This window comes from Choristoneura fumiferana, chromosome 10 (genome assembly GCF_025370935.1).
Source record: "Choristoneura fumiferana chromosome 10, NRCan_CFum_1, whole genome shotgun sequence".
Taxonomy (NCBI): Eukaryota; Metazoa; Arthropoda; class Insecta; order Lepidoptera; family Tortricidae; genus Choristoneura; species Choristoneura fumiferana.
This window is the reverse complement of record NC_133481.1, coordinates 16,920,268-16,935,812: the sequence shown is the minus strand read 5'-3', so window position 1 is coordinate 16,935,812 and position 15,545 is coordinate 16,920,268. Positions and strand designations below refer to the sequence as shown.

The 15,545-nt window shown below is 37.0% G+C and overlaps 1 protein-coding gene across 1 annotated transcript; it reads left to right on the top strand.

Moving 5' to 3' along the window:
* Window positions 1–10,996: 10,996 nt before the first annotated feature.
* LOC141432189 (UDP-glucosyltransferase 2-like) lies at window positions 10,997–12,277 on the top strand (the record flags this gene model as incomplete). Its single annotated transcript, XM_074093679.1, is given in 1 exon segment — window positions 10,997–12,277. A coding segment is annotated over 1 exon segment (858 nt), but the record flags the coding sequence as incomplete, so codon positions are not given.
* Between the last annotated feature and the right edge of the window lie 3,268 nt (window positions 12,278–15,545).

The window sequence follows — 15,545 nt, the reverse complement described above, 5'->3', positions numbered from 1 at the left end:
ATAAAAACTTTGATTGCTGTTAAAATTAATAAATAATTGTTTTTTTTTTCAATTCAACAATGTAATAAATATTCAGGAATATTAGAAAAGATACACACAGGATGTATTTAAAACGATTTTTTATAAATACATATTTACCTTGACTATCACTTGTGGAAAAAATTTAGGTAGGTATATCTACCAACATTTATGAGGTTTATGATTTTATAATTAAATAATTTACTATTGATACCTTTTACTGTTGATTTTTTAGATCAGTATAAATATGTAGATCTTCCTTTTTCCTGTACAAAATAATTTAATACCATTTTTGGAATGCAATAAGTGGCAATAATAAACTACTGTTTGTAGACTTCCAAATAATATAAGTGACTTGGAAACAATTGCGTGAACAGTGTGCATGAGATGAGAGAAGAAAAAAAAAGGTTTTATTTTAATTTTTATTGACCTTTTCGACGCCAACGACTCATATACCGCAGGTTCCACGTCAAAGCTTATACGTCCATTACTTCAATGCAAAAGCAACCTTCGTCCAATTGTGTTAAGGTTCAATTTTAGGCATTGTAATATGGAAGCCTGGCGTATGGAGGATGTCTTTTGTATTTGACGTGGCGGCGAAAAGGTTAAACAGTTTATTGCAATATGGATGCAGCATAATTGAGCCTGTGGTTGAAAAAAATTCGAACTAATATCACTGTATATCTGTATTCAAGATGATGTGTCCGCACGTCTTGGGCGCTTTATACTTTAAACAACGACCAAATTTACTGAAAAAAATATTTATTTCTATACCTAATCAAAGTTTAATGCGTGTTATCAAACGAAAAAAATATTTTTAACCTTTACATTATACTTAACCTAACCAACAAAAAGTTGAAAACCCCCCGACTTTGTCACTTCAAAGTTTAGTATCATAAAAACGGCTGAACCAAATTTGATAAAACATGCCTAAGAACCGTCGCTAGAGAACTTATGCTTTCAAATAAAAAGAAACGCATTCAAATCGGTCCACCCGTTTAAGAGATACAGTGCCACACACAGACAGACACACATAGCGGTCAAACTTATAACACCCCGTTGCGTCGGGGGTTAAAAATAGAGTTATAAAGTTTTGCAATTCAAGAAAAGACAGAGAAAGAAATATTTGCATTTGAAGCCACATGCAAATATTACTGCATGGAGGAGGAGTTTTGGAAAGAGACAGATTTATCAAAAAATCACTATTCAGTTTTTGATCATATTATTTTTTTTTTCGCCATAAATTGGCTGTATGTTTTTTCATGTACTAATATAGGATATTACCAATTCATGAGATGTCAAATACCGTTTTAAAAAATCTTGAATAATTTAAGAGTGTAAATTTAAAGTTACCCAACCACTGACTGGTATATTTTGGATTCAATTTGTGGAACCTTGTATAACTGGCTGTCAAAGGTTCCTGAATATGATTACCGTAAACTACTTCAACTTTGCCCTCTGGCCCCAACATTGCCTGATTTGATTTAGAGTCGATAATTTAGCACTCTTATAGGTTTTAAACTTTTATCTACACGGGAATTATTGTTACGGGGGGAATAAAAGTTTAAAAACCTAAAGAGTGCTGAGTTATCGACTCTAAATTGAATCAGGCAATGTTAGGGCCAGAGGGCAAAGTTGAAGCCGTTTACGGTATGTATGTAAAATTTATAATGCATTATTTATGTGGTTATTACAATGTGACATGTAAAGACTTGACAATGTAAGGAGGGTTTGAAAGTCAAAGTGACCTCACTGAGACAAACATTCAATCAATGCTATTTAATTGTTATTACACTATTGATACACTACTACATGGGACGATGATGTGGTGTGCGTGCGCGTGAGACTATTACTGATTCAGCCGGTAAAAACCACAAAAAATCCTACAATCTTGTTTTTCAAAATAATGAACTTATTCAAAGTTTCAAAAATAAGTACCACAGACTCTTATTCCGATGCAATAAGGCCGTAGTGACATATTTTTGAGTGGTTCGAATAGATGCTTATTTTTGTACTTGACTACCTACATGAATGAGTCTTTCGTGATACGCGAAATATCACTCCGAAGTTTGTTTTGCTTATGATTGGCTCATTTCATTAAGTTATTTAACCAATCACAAACGTGCCACAACTACGGGTCAAACGGACCACACGATCCTAGCGCCAACGATTATCTCCGTCACAAAAAGCCTACTCGCTGAGAGGGTATATTACATACACCGCCGCATCTTGTTGTTTATTTTGTGACTACTCATTAGGTACTGCCATGACGCCATTAACGCGTAACCAATTTAAGTAATAGTTATTAAATTGTACACGTGAAATTGTTGTTGCACCAGGCAAAGTAAATGAGATTCTAAGTTAAAAAAATATAAACTCGCAAATTATTTTTAAAAAATCGCTTATAACGCTTACCATTATAGTTTTGATTTTTTTCCATTTAATAAACCCGATACGTTTTTGTATCCTTACATTGTTTCATCAATTTCATCATCCATCATCCCAGCCTATATACGTCCCACTGCTGGGCACAAGACTCCTCTCAGAATGAGATACTTTACTTACAAACTCCAACTTCTTAACAAAGTCCAATGATATACGTATAAAGAGAGAGTCGCTGTATGAAAAAGACCCTGGACTATGCTTTACTTCCTACTTGACCAAGGAAGTTCTTTACTTTGTGTGTGCAACAAAGTCGATACTGCAACAGCGTTTAGTAAAAACCTGTCTGACACACGCCTTTGTACATCTTATTGTCATGGGTTTTTATGTACAATAAAGAGGTTTACAATACAATACATACTTTGCTGCTATCTAGGGTCATTGGCAGTAATGGTTGCTAACCTAAAACGACCGGTTGCAAACCAAACGAAAAACTAAATCAAACCATAAAACAATGTTGAAATAGTTATTACTACTATTCAATGGGGAACGAAAGTCCATTGATAGGTTTCGCTAGTAACTTGGCAATACGTGTCTTTTTACTTTGGCCCAGCTTTCCTTAATTTTCCAGCAACAGGCATTATCAAACAAACGTGACCGAATGCGAATTCCTTTTTAGATAAAATATCTTATATATTTCGGGGAACTCGGAAACAGGTGTAACGTTTTTTGTCGAAATTTGCTATTGGGGGCTTTCGGGGGCGAACTGCCTGACCAGAAAAATCATGACTACCAGAATGTTTTACGTTGTATCATGAAGAAAGTAATCGACTGTACCAAGTTTAATTAAACTGTAAAGCACTTTACTCCAGACTAGTACATTTGTCAGGCGTGTTATCCTGCATTTATGATGCTAGTGGACTGTTGTGAACGGAAGTATTATAATAAAAATTACTGCTTATAATTTATCAATCTAACTCGTATTGTTTTATTTTAATCGATACCTAACAATAATGGGGTTTGTACAGGGCCGGATTAAGCATTAGGCAGAGTAGACAACTGCCTAGGGGCCCCTCACGCGCTCGAAAGAAATTGAAAATGTTGCTTTTTTGACGCATTCTCGTCTCAACTGATTTGATTACACTAGAAAGGGGGTTAATGATCTTCGAACGGCTAAAAAGGGGCCCCAGGGGCTCCGACATGTATAATCCCGCCCTGGATAAGATTTTTAACTAACAACTCATACAAATTGACTTTTACGTAGATGGAGACGCCAATCTGTGTCTAATTTTATTTCTTATTTACGTAGTAGGTATAATTATATGCTGTGATACTTTCTGTCTGTGTATAGTGTATAATCTCTAAGTCATAGATCTAGCATCTTAAAATCATAGTCTTGTATATAGTTCTTTGCTTTAATTTACGTTATTTTTGATCACTGACAAACATCGTGAATAAATTACTTTCGAACAGTGATTTATGTCTTGAAAAGGTGTTGAAGCAATCCATTATTGATTGTATGATTAATGGATAAAGCCGACAGGTATTGCCTAATGCAAGAGTTAAACAGATAAGATTAGCACAATGACATTAGTTAACTCTGATTAAATAGGTACTTGGTTTTTAGTTCGCCGGCTCAGACCCATGTTTCTTGGTCTTCAACACCAAATTCCACCACTCTTTCCTATATTAATTTCAAAGTGCGTATTTTACTCTCTTTCTGTTAAGGGTGTACCGTGCGTATTACGCTGCCAGAATGGCGGCTGGTTGGCTGTTTACTCGTAAACTATCGTAGAAATAGTCTTATAAATATAGTAGTGGGATATGGACATACTTAATTACTCATTAAAATAATTATAACCGTCTAGCGGTTAATCTGATACAATGAGTTATTATTTGAAAATTAAATGCATGATTAATTATATTTCAAATCCCAGATATTTTATCCACGAATCACATTTTTAACAGAAGATGTTTTGTTCACGAAGAGTCAAGCTGTTATTCGGGCCGTATAAGACGCTAGGTACGCCTTTAAATACCGTTAGTGCGGGAAAGCAGGATATGAAGTTCGAATTTCGTAGATATATTTTCATCACACTTGCTCGTAAACAGTGTCAAAACATGCAGGCTACCTTGGTTGCAACCCCCCAAATAAAACCCTCGACCTAAATGTGCTTGTCATGAAACCCGTGGTCGGTAAATGAGTTTGCGCGTACAAATTTTCTTGTAATGAAGCCCAAGGTCAGTAAATGAGTCCGGGCCCGTACTGATGGCGCTGCGCGCATGGCGTAGCAGCAGGACCACATGCCGCGGCTCAGGCACATGCTGAGGGAGGGGGGAGGGCGGCGCTGCCAAGAGCGCAGCCTTAGGTATCGCCAATATTTGGAACAATTATATTTTTTCTTTTGCAAATATAAAATTTTACTCGCAAATGTGATGAAAAACATTGTATGTCGCACGGACGGTACTAGAATTACGAACATCGACTCATTAAAGCCCTCAGTCTTCGACTTCGGGCTTCTAATAGACTCTCGTTCGTAATTCCTTATTTACCGCCCTTAAGACACAATGTACTATTTCTGTGCAAAAGGCTGTCAGACTGCCACCTGTGCCCTTAGTGTAAGTTTTCGGTTACAAAATACGTCTCGATCGCGTTCGCGTAAAATCTCAATTTGTATGGAAACACGAACATCGGTTAACGTTCCGCTAGAGGCGCTGTTCGTGTTTCCATATAAATTGAGATTTTAACGCGAACGCTTACTTAATGAGCATAGACATAAATTTTGCCTGCCAGATGCTGGAGAAATGTGTGCGACCAAATTATTTATAAGACTGATTGTATACACCACATTTTATGCGAAATAAAGTAATTTGAATTTGAATTTAAACGCGATCGAGACGTATTTTGTAACCGAAAACTTACACTAAGGGCACTGGCCCTATACCTACTACGAAGTGCAAAATTCAAACCTCGTATCTTGCCGTCCCGCTGACGCTAAATATTATTCAATACGAGAGTGAGAGGGACAGTACGATACGAACTTCGAATTTCGTAGTAGCCCCCCTGCATTATCGCACAGCTTCTCGAACTTTTTTCCCGTCTATCCCACTAGTCCCATTGAGTTGTTCCATTGATGAGACAACACGTACTATTATATATTGTGTCTATACTGCAAGGGCAGGATTCAAGGGAGAGCATCCGAGGCTAAACCCCCCGGGCGCTTCGACACAGAAAAAGACCCCTTAGGCCCTATATACGATGATAACTAATAGTACAGTCAAGGGCAAAGATATCGACACGGCCAAAGTTGCAAAAATATGTATACACGGCCTTAATGTTAAGTGCATAAAGTCGTGTAAGTATACATATTTTTGTAACTTTGGCCGTGTCGATATTTTTGCCCTTGACTGTACAGTCGAGGAAACTGAGTCGCGTACCACGGTGGAACCTTTTTACAATCAATTCCAAAAGTATGAAATTTGAACATGACAGTTACCGCATTAGGTTCCACCCTGCTACCCGATTTAGTTTCTTCGTAAGTAATTGAGAAAATTGATTTACGTACCAGGTTGGAACTTTTTCACAATTCAACAACCAATTTCACAATGGTTTCTTTGGCAGATGAATGGAATGAATGACAGCATGACACTTGCAGCGAAAAGGTTCTACCCTGGCACGTGATTCGATTTCTTCGACTGTTTAACAACAAACTTATGAAAAACTACTTGTCAGGTAACTAATTAAATGGCCTTTTTAAAACACTATTGTTTGTTAACGGTAAGCTACTTGATTAGTGCATCGTCACTGGAACGTCACCAGCGTTTACGAAAGTAGGTTCCGTAGACGCATTTTCAGTTCCCTATAATTAAATTCAACCTACTAATATTGTAAATGAAAAAGTCTGTGAAGATGATTTTTACTCAATCATGCAATAACATCTGATTTTGATGAAATTTCATATTATTATTTTTTTATTCGACTGGATAGCAAACGAGCAAGTGGGTCTCCTGATGGTAAGAGATCACCACCGCCCATAGACACCTGCAACACCAGGGGGATTGCAGATGCGTTGCCAACCTAGAAGCCTAAGATGGGATGGATATGGAGATGCTTAAGACGATGACAAGCGTCAATGACCTTAAACTTAAGCAGCGCCACTTTTAACACAATTGTCTCGGTTGCCTGTAATTGAAAGAGATGTGGCGATGACGACTGACGAGGCAGTGCCGTTTGTATAGAAAATCAGGAAACTGATGGATTATATTGAAGAAATGCAATACACTGTGTATGTATATAACTATGTTATGTAAGTGTTTGTGTCATGAAATATAGACACCTCCATCAGTCACGAGAATAGAGACTTCTTAGAACGGCTTAAAGAAGACTTAGATATGTTTTTAAATGAGGGTTTTAGTTTATAACTATGTTCCAATCCAAAAGCATTGAGAATTCTTCGCCTGAATTAAATAGATCATTGATAAGATAAGGTGATCCTACGTCTAACAATTATCTATTCTTATCTCAACTGGAATCGGTCTAGACAATACATGCACATACACAAATAATTATGTAATTACAATCAACGAATTCGATATATATTTGTAACTTACTTAGATACTTATAATATAACTTACCACTTTTAGGCTATCATTTTCACAGGATCATCAAATAAGTATGAAATATAAATTAAAAACCCGAATAACTTAAAAAAAATCAAACTTCTAACTCAACACAATCAAAAGATACAGTTATTAAAAGAAGTGTTGTCCTAGAAACCTGGGTATGATATGAAGGTAGCTCCTAAAGCACAACCCAGAAAAAAGTTTGAAATTCCTAATTTTGATGTCTGTATGTCTATGACAATACCCTATCTCAAATTACCCCATACTGCATAAGTATATTTTGCTTAGGAGCAGGGCTCTGCTAACACTAGATCAGTATAGCACCCTCGGTGCGCGAGTCCGATTCACACTTTGCCGGTTTGCCCTCCACTTCTCCGATTTCTCATGGCCCGACTTCTAAATTCAGCCCTGTCTTCACAGAGCAAAAAAAATATTACCTGCGCCGAATGCTTACCTGCAGAAGGTTTCTCTTGGTTATAAAGCTTTAGTTCCCGAACCAAATCCGCCTTCTATTTCTATAATACTAACCCTACGTATAAATAATAAGTCAGGAAGCGTAACTCAGAACAAATTCCACACAAAAAGTGGCCATACTTTAAACCAAAACGACTTATGATTCAAATACCATTTAATAGTTTCATACTTTCCCATACTGACCTATCTAAATGGGCCATCCTGTATATGTATCTACGTCATTTTCTGTTTCGATTCGATTTTTTAGAAAAATATGGCTCTGTCCATTGGAGGACAATTTTGCCAGTGTCTAGTAGGTTTTGCCGTTGTAGAAAACGAAATATGAGAGGTAATGGTGGATGAACGATGACAGCCTTATAAAACCATTTTCTGTTTAATTGACAAAATAAAAACTACCTGTCAAATGTTCTCTGATAATCTAACTGGTCTAGTTATTCAGTCTATTAGATCTGGCAGTCGTGTGCGGTTAATGTACTGCCGAATATTTGTGATTCGGAATGCACGACTTGCTATTTCGTATAGCCTTATGGCAAATTACATTGAGATTCTGTGAATTACATCGTTCGAAGAATGTGCAAGTTGAAGTGGCTTTGGGCGAAGAATAAATAACTGTCAGGGAAGAAAAGAACCAGAAGACGTAGCGTTGGCAGGCCTCCCACGGTAGACGGTAGACTGACGACATCATGAATTTACAGCAACTGTAAGATGCAAGCAGCACGTTGTCTGTCGTTCATTGTGGTGTTCTAAGGGGGAGGCCACCGACGTGCCGTAAGGTACATAGATGTCGATGGGGGAGGCCTTTGTTCAACAGCGATGATATGAAGAACACCAGAGCCATGTTTCAAGTCATGTTTCTGATTTCGGAATTTTTGACTGACTTTTTTTGCTGACTGTTTTTTTGTTGACTGTACTTGCGCTGCATTGTCATCCCACTCACGTTTAAATTTCAAGTCAATCGGACCACTGGACAACAATAACAAACGGGCAAGTTAAATAAAAGCTTGTAAAAAGTTGGAAACCCCCGACTGTCACTTCAAAGTTCAATATCTCAAAAACGGCTAAACCGTTTTTAATTAAGCATGCCTAAGAACCATGGCTAGAAAAACCTAATTTAAAATACAAAAAAACCGCATTCAAATCGGTCCACCCGTCTAAGAGCTACGGTACCACAGAGAGAGACACATAGTATTCAAACTTATAACACCCCTCTTTTTGCGTCGGGGGTTAAAAAACTGATCGACTTTTGTCCACCCTGCTGGTTATGGGAGCGCCGTGGGATCGCTAACTGCTTATTAGCCTAGCTTTCATCATCATCATATATATAATTTAGAACCTAGTTCTTGTCAATGGAATAATCACCATTCTGTACTCCCTGTGTACGCCTCTCTACCAATGCTTTGAGCTCCTGATACATTACATTAGCCTAGCTTTAATAGTAGGTACCTACCTAAATAATATTTCGTCGCTACTTGAAAAAATCTCGTATTTAAAATCAATATGTCAACAAGATTGAACCTTGACATAATGTTACAAAAAAAAAATATATTCATTTTGTTTATTATATTTATCAGAGGCAGAGGAACAAATTTGCTTTAACACAGCTGGACTGATGCTTTTAATTAAGAATGAAACTTGGCACGTTTTTTTATGTTCACCTTTAGAACTGAATTTTCGCGCGATTTTTGAAAACGGGACAATCGTCCCAGTCTTATTTTTGGGACACGGGGACTCGTAATCAAAAAAAGGGACAGTGTTCAAAACGAGACGTTGGTCAGTTAACAATAACTAAATAACGTGATAGATAGGGCCTGTTTAGATACTATATAGCTCCAACAATGCAACAATTAATTTAATTTATGTACGTGTGAATAGATCTATACGCTTGACATGTTTATATTTCCAGAATGCAATTCTGCAAAATAAATAGGTATAGACACCATACAGTTATTACCTTACACGAATAGCACATTCGTTGGATAACTTATTAGGTAGGTACTTGAATTACATTGCAATTGGAGATGACAACGTGAAACAATCCATACTTAATATTATAAATGCGAAAGTGTGTGTGTTTGTATGTATGTTTGTCCGTCTTTCACGACGAACGGAGTGACGGATATGACGGATTGTGATTTTTGGCATAGACTAGTTATGGGCTACTTTTTAGCCCAGTCCAGGAAATTTATTTTTATCCGTGTCGGACACGCTCAAAATAGGTTTCCGTAGCCATTACGAAAAAATTAAGAAATATTTTCTAAGGATTTCGTATTTTTACGAATATTCCAAGTTTAGGTTAATTTTTTACCTAGGCTACTTTACTCTTAAACTACCTACTAATAATTCTAAAGAAAACTTAACGTTATAGTTTTCCTTGTAAGTTTGGTATACTTAATATCATCCTAAATTTTTTGAAATACCGGTTTAGATTCAAAGGGGGACGCTCGATTTTAATGAAAATTTTCACTTTAAAGTTGAATATTTTGCAAACAAATCACTGAATCGAAAAATCTTTTAGCAACCCCTAATGTTTTAAAAAAAAGACCTATCCAACGATACCCCACTCTTAAAGGTTGGATAAGAAAAAAAAAAACACCCCCACTTTACGTCTATGGGAGTTACTCCAAAAAATTTTTTTAATTTTTTATTGTACCATTTTGTCGGCATAGTTTACATATATATTCGTGCAAATTACAGCTTTCTAGCATTGATAGTCCCTGAGCAAAGCCGTGGACAGACAGACAGACAGACATGGCGAAACTATAAGGGTTCCGTTTTTGCCATTTTGGCTACGGAACCTTAAAAATGCACAGCTCCTGAGGGAACAGCGCGCATAACCGAATTCCACGCGGGCGTAGCCGCGGGCAAAAGCTAGTAATTCATATAAGTAAGTATAGGTAGGTACAGATCTATAGAATATTTTTCCCATCGTATTTTGTCAGATAAGTTCGTAGGTCTAGCTTTCGTAATTAGCTTCGGCAATCATCAGAATCTAAGAAAGAAATCTTATAAGCACTCGCGCCAAATAGTAACTTTCCACCCTTGCATAACAAACAACTATTTTTATGAGAGTGATTGCTTATTGTACAGCGCGACAAAAAATGAACGAGGGTAACGTTTGCACGCGGCAACTTGTATTATTTGGATATTATTTACTAGCCTTATACCTATTATTATAGTGTTTCAATCTCAAATCCCACTTCCCACTTATAATATTTGGTTTGTAAGTCAGTTTGTTGGTTACTCCATCACGTCAAAACCTCTGAACCGATTTAGATGAAAATTGGTTAACAGAGAGTTTGAGTCCCGAGGAAGGGTAGATATAGGATAGTTTTTATCCTGCAAAATTGCATAGTTCCCGCGGGACATTTATTAGCAAGTTTGATATAAAATACAAAGTATAAATCACAAACAAAAGCGCCATTTATTAGCTTTATATTATAGCTATAGTGCTTTAATATTAAATACTTACAAACTAAAATGAACGAGCAAAAGATACAAACAGCGGCATTCAAGGCGAACTGTAAAAAATGAAGTTTTCCAAAATTCCGGTTTTTGCCACATTTATAGTAGAAAGATATCTTTGTAGGTACCTACGTATCTTCGACATTCACTATTGACAAAACAAAAGCAGCGCGCATTTTAAACTATATTTCTTTAGCACTTATAGCAGTCACTTTATCACAGTATCGCAATTCGGACATGTTGCATAACACTCCGAATCGCTTAAGCCTCCGAGAAACAATTGCGCCATACGCACTGACGGAAGCCCTTTCTTTCAAGTGTAATTCAGTTAATGGAATGGACATTACCCTATCGGACGTCAGCAAAGCTGAAAATAGCGCCCCAGTCGGTCGCACAAGGGTCGCCTCACAACTAACCGTCAGTTCAGTACTCCCCCCGACGCGTAACGGTGCAGTCCGCGATGCGCGCACTCGCTTTCCTCACCGTCGCGTTCTCAGTTTCTCACTATGTGCACTCCGCACGCATTCTCGGCCTATTCCCACACACGGGCAAGAGCCACCAAATGGTCTTCGAACCGCTCCTGCGCAGACTAGCGGAGCGCGGACATCACGTCACAACCGTATCATTTTTCCCACTCAAGAACCCACCAGCTAATTACACTGATGTAAGCCTAGAGGGCATAGCGAATATAGGAGTAGAAACCATGGATTTGGGATTCTATGAACAACCGCGTCCCTTGATTGGGTACTTTGGTGTGGAGCGAATTTTGAAGCAAGTGCGTGAATTCTACCCGTTAGCTGACATGGCTCTGAATGTTTGTCGGAAACTCGTCAACTGGCCAGCATTAACTGAAGCTTTGAAGAAGGATTATGACCTCGTTTTAGTTGAGAACTTTAACAGTGACTGCATGCTGGGTTTGGTCCATGTTTACGGTATAAACGCGCCTACTGTTGCCCTTCTGTCGAGTGGTATGATGCCCTGGTCACCAGAACGCGTTGGCGTTTCTGATAACCCTTCGTATGTAGCTACTCTAAGCACAAATTTACTTGATAGAATGACATTTGTGGAACGATTGGAGAATACCTTCGTCCAGCTGTACTTTAAATGGTGGTACAGATACGACATTCAGTTGAAAGAGCAGGAAGTGTTGGAAAAGCATTTTGGTAGAAAAATCACAGACTTATCGGATTTGGCGAGGAATACGTCTTTGTTTCTGCTGAACACATTCTTCGCGTTGAACGGAGTGAAGCCACTGTTACCTGGGGTAGTGGAAGTTGGCGGTATGCATCTGGATCCGAATAGGAAAACTATACCACCGGTAAGTCTTAACTTAATTCTACTAAGGCAAACGGCATTAATTGTACAAAAATGACCAAAATTACACCTAAAGCCTAAGTAACAACAACAACATAGTAAAAGTTCTGCTAGGTATAGGTACTCTGCCAAATTAGACTCATTCGTTGCGCTGCTTTAGTATGACTACAATACCTACTTACATAATGAAAATGAAAATGAAATATTATATATATATAATATATTATAAGTTCAAAAAATAGTACATTACTGCAGAGGCCATGAAGTAAGGGATTGATGAACGAGTTCGGGGTAGACGGGATATATAAAACGAGTCCAGCAATCCCTGTTCTGGCCGAGGTTTGTAGGTATAGTGCTGTTCTCTAACGATGTGAGGAAATATTTCATCCATCCATCCATCCATCCAGCGGACAATAATGGATTTTCATACATACTTCATGGCCTAGGCCAAGAAGCTATGTAGGGAGCCATAAATGAGAAACTTCATCTCTCCATTTCGTGACATACATTTCCGAGCATGTTTGGGAAATAATATATTATTAGAAATATTCAATCATTCATTCAGTATATAATTAAAAAATATATAGAACAGTGTTTTTCAACCTTTTTTATGACGCGGCCTTCTTATAGTAAAGTACGAATATGTGAAATTATTTCTCGACCCGTTGCGATCCTCGATTTATTATTTATAAGTCTAGTATCAGTAAGGCTCATTGAGTTTTTGACGATTTATGTTAATATATGAATGGCGTTAGGTCTTTTTTTTTAATTATTGCTGAAATTTTGCGACACCCCATGGAGGCTTTACGGCCGCCCAGGAGGTCGCGACGTTAGAAAATACGTTTAATGTGTGATTTCAAGGTTCCCAGGTTTAGAAATACAATAATTCGTACTAAAGCCATTCTTTCCATAATACTAACACATAACTACCATAAAATACCTAAATTTCTTATCAATTGAAAACATGCAATAGGCAAAGGCTAGGCAGGGAAATTGAAAACATGTATTCATTTCATTTCTGTACCTAGTCAATCCTATACGTATTGTGCATACGGACACGTACATAAGCTTGTTTTTACCCGACTGCCCGAAGCAGGGTTATGTTTTTATTTTAATGCTTAAATAACTATTTAGCAGTCGGCCGAAACTGAGTCTGCGTTCCAGGGTTTTTTTATTTTTTGCTATTTATTTATTACATACAATACATGTAACATAAGCTCTTTAAGTTAACATGAACCCTGGTAGGGTATAGCAATTGTTGTTATAATTGTTATTACCTATTTACTATTTTAAAATCTTTTATTTTACAATATCTAATTTCTGGACCTCGTTGAGTTTCTTGCCGGATTCTTCTCATCAGAGGTTTTTGCGAACCGGTGGTAGATTTTTTTTGACATTCATAAGTGCTTGTTATAGCCTAAATTGAATAAAGATATTTTGACTTTGACTTTGACTCTGTACCTATATTAGTGTATTTTTCTTTGTTATTAACCGTATGTTAATCTACATATTGTACAGTCAGCATCAAAAGTATCGTATCACTTTTGGGCATGTTCAGAAAAAAGTGTACGTACCTACCAAAGTGTACCTTGTACTTTTTTTTAAACCTAAACACATTTTGTGTTATTTCTACTCAGAATCACGAGCACGAGCAATAAGCTAAGCAATAAAAAAGTGACCACTTTTAATTGTCAGTTTTGTGACGCAGTTAACCATACATGTTGTATGGACTATCACAAAACTGACTAATAAATTTAGTACTTATGGAAAAGGCAAAACGGGTACACTTTTTTTCTGAAAACCTCCTTTTACTCTGTCGCATTGCCACATTGAAAATCTTGCATGGCGTTTAGTACGTGGCTGTTAAACGGCAAAGTACGAAAGTGTATCTATACATTAGCTATAGCTACTTTGATGATGACTGCTGTACGTATCATCTCTTCTATTCTATATACCTATCTTACCTACTAATATTATAAATACGAAAGTAACTCTGTCTGTCTGTTACCGACGAACCGATTTTGATGAATTTGGTATATAGGTATAGTAACAACCCACAGGATCAACATAGGATACCTTTTATTCCGGTAGAGGTCGCCACCGCGCGATAACCTAGATAAACAATCTAAATAAAACAAAGTCGGGTTAGTTACACCTTAACACCGTTTATAACTGAAGACCGGCGGACAGATTTTGATTAAATTTAGTATGGATGGAAGTACATAGCTGACACCCTGGATTAACATATAGGCTACGTTTTACCCGACTACCCAAAAATTATGGGTAATGATTTTAAATAGTGTAACTTACCCGACTGTTTTATTTACAAAGATTAACCTAATAAAACATTGAACTAAATATGTTTTGTATTCATTCATTATATTACGTTAATAAAATCCTCCTAAAGTTTACCTTAAATTATTTATTGAATAAGGTCCATATCAATGAACTAAAAGAATTTCTTTGCTCACCCGCGACCTTATATGATAGCTAAGTTTATGCAAAATATGCTTGTTCATGCAGTTCTCCACATCCACACTGTAAGAACACACACAAATCACACAAACCTATCTAAAACCAGCACTACACTGACGCGTTTCAAACTCAACCAGAGCTCATGCTCATCAACCATGCTTATCATTATCAGATTTAGGTGTGTGTGTGTGTGTGTGTGTGTGTGTGTGTTGTCTACCATTAAATGTGTGTGTTAAATACCATTTGAATGTGAAAAAAAACTGAGTGAGAGAAAATAACCATTCAAGTAATTTTTTACAAAAGCTTGTAATTATCGATAGTGCATTTTGCAATAAAAAAATTAATAAGTACAATTTTCGTGTGACAATTTCAAAATTTGGTATTTAATAATCGACCCTAGAGATCTATTCTTTTTTCATATCCCTTTCTAACCAAGCGTGTGTAAACGGGATGCACTTATGGCCGGAGATGCCGCAGTAGTAAAAACAGAAGAAATGATCACAATGCAAAAAGGCTTGCCCGTATTCATTCAAGTTGAACGGTTATTGCGGGTACTTACCTCGTAGTCTACTTTGGCACGTTCTAATTTTGCAAGCAAGCGGTGAATCCGTTAAAATAAAACAATACATTTCAAAAATAAAAACCCGACGGCATTTAAAACAAATTTGAGCTGGTCGCGATTTGAATGGTCCCGACTTGAAGTTAGTTCTATCTAACCACTATGTCCGTCCATGTATTGTTTCTTTTAGTATTTTTAACGCAGTCGGGTTTTTATTTTTTTAATTCATTGTTTTATT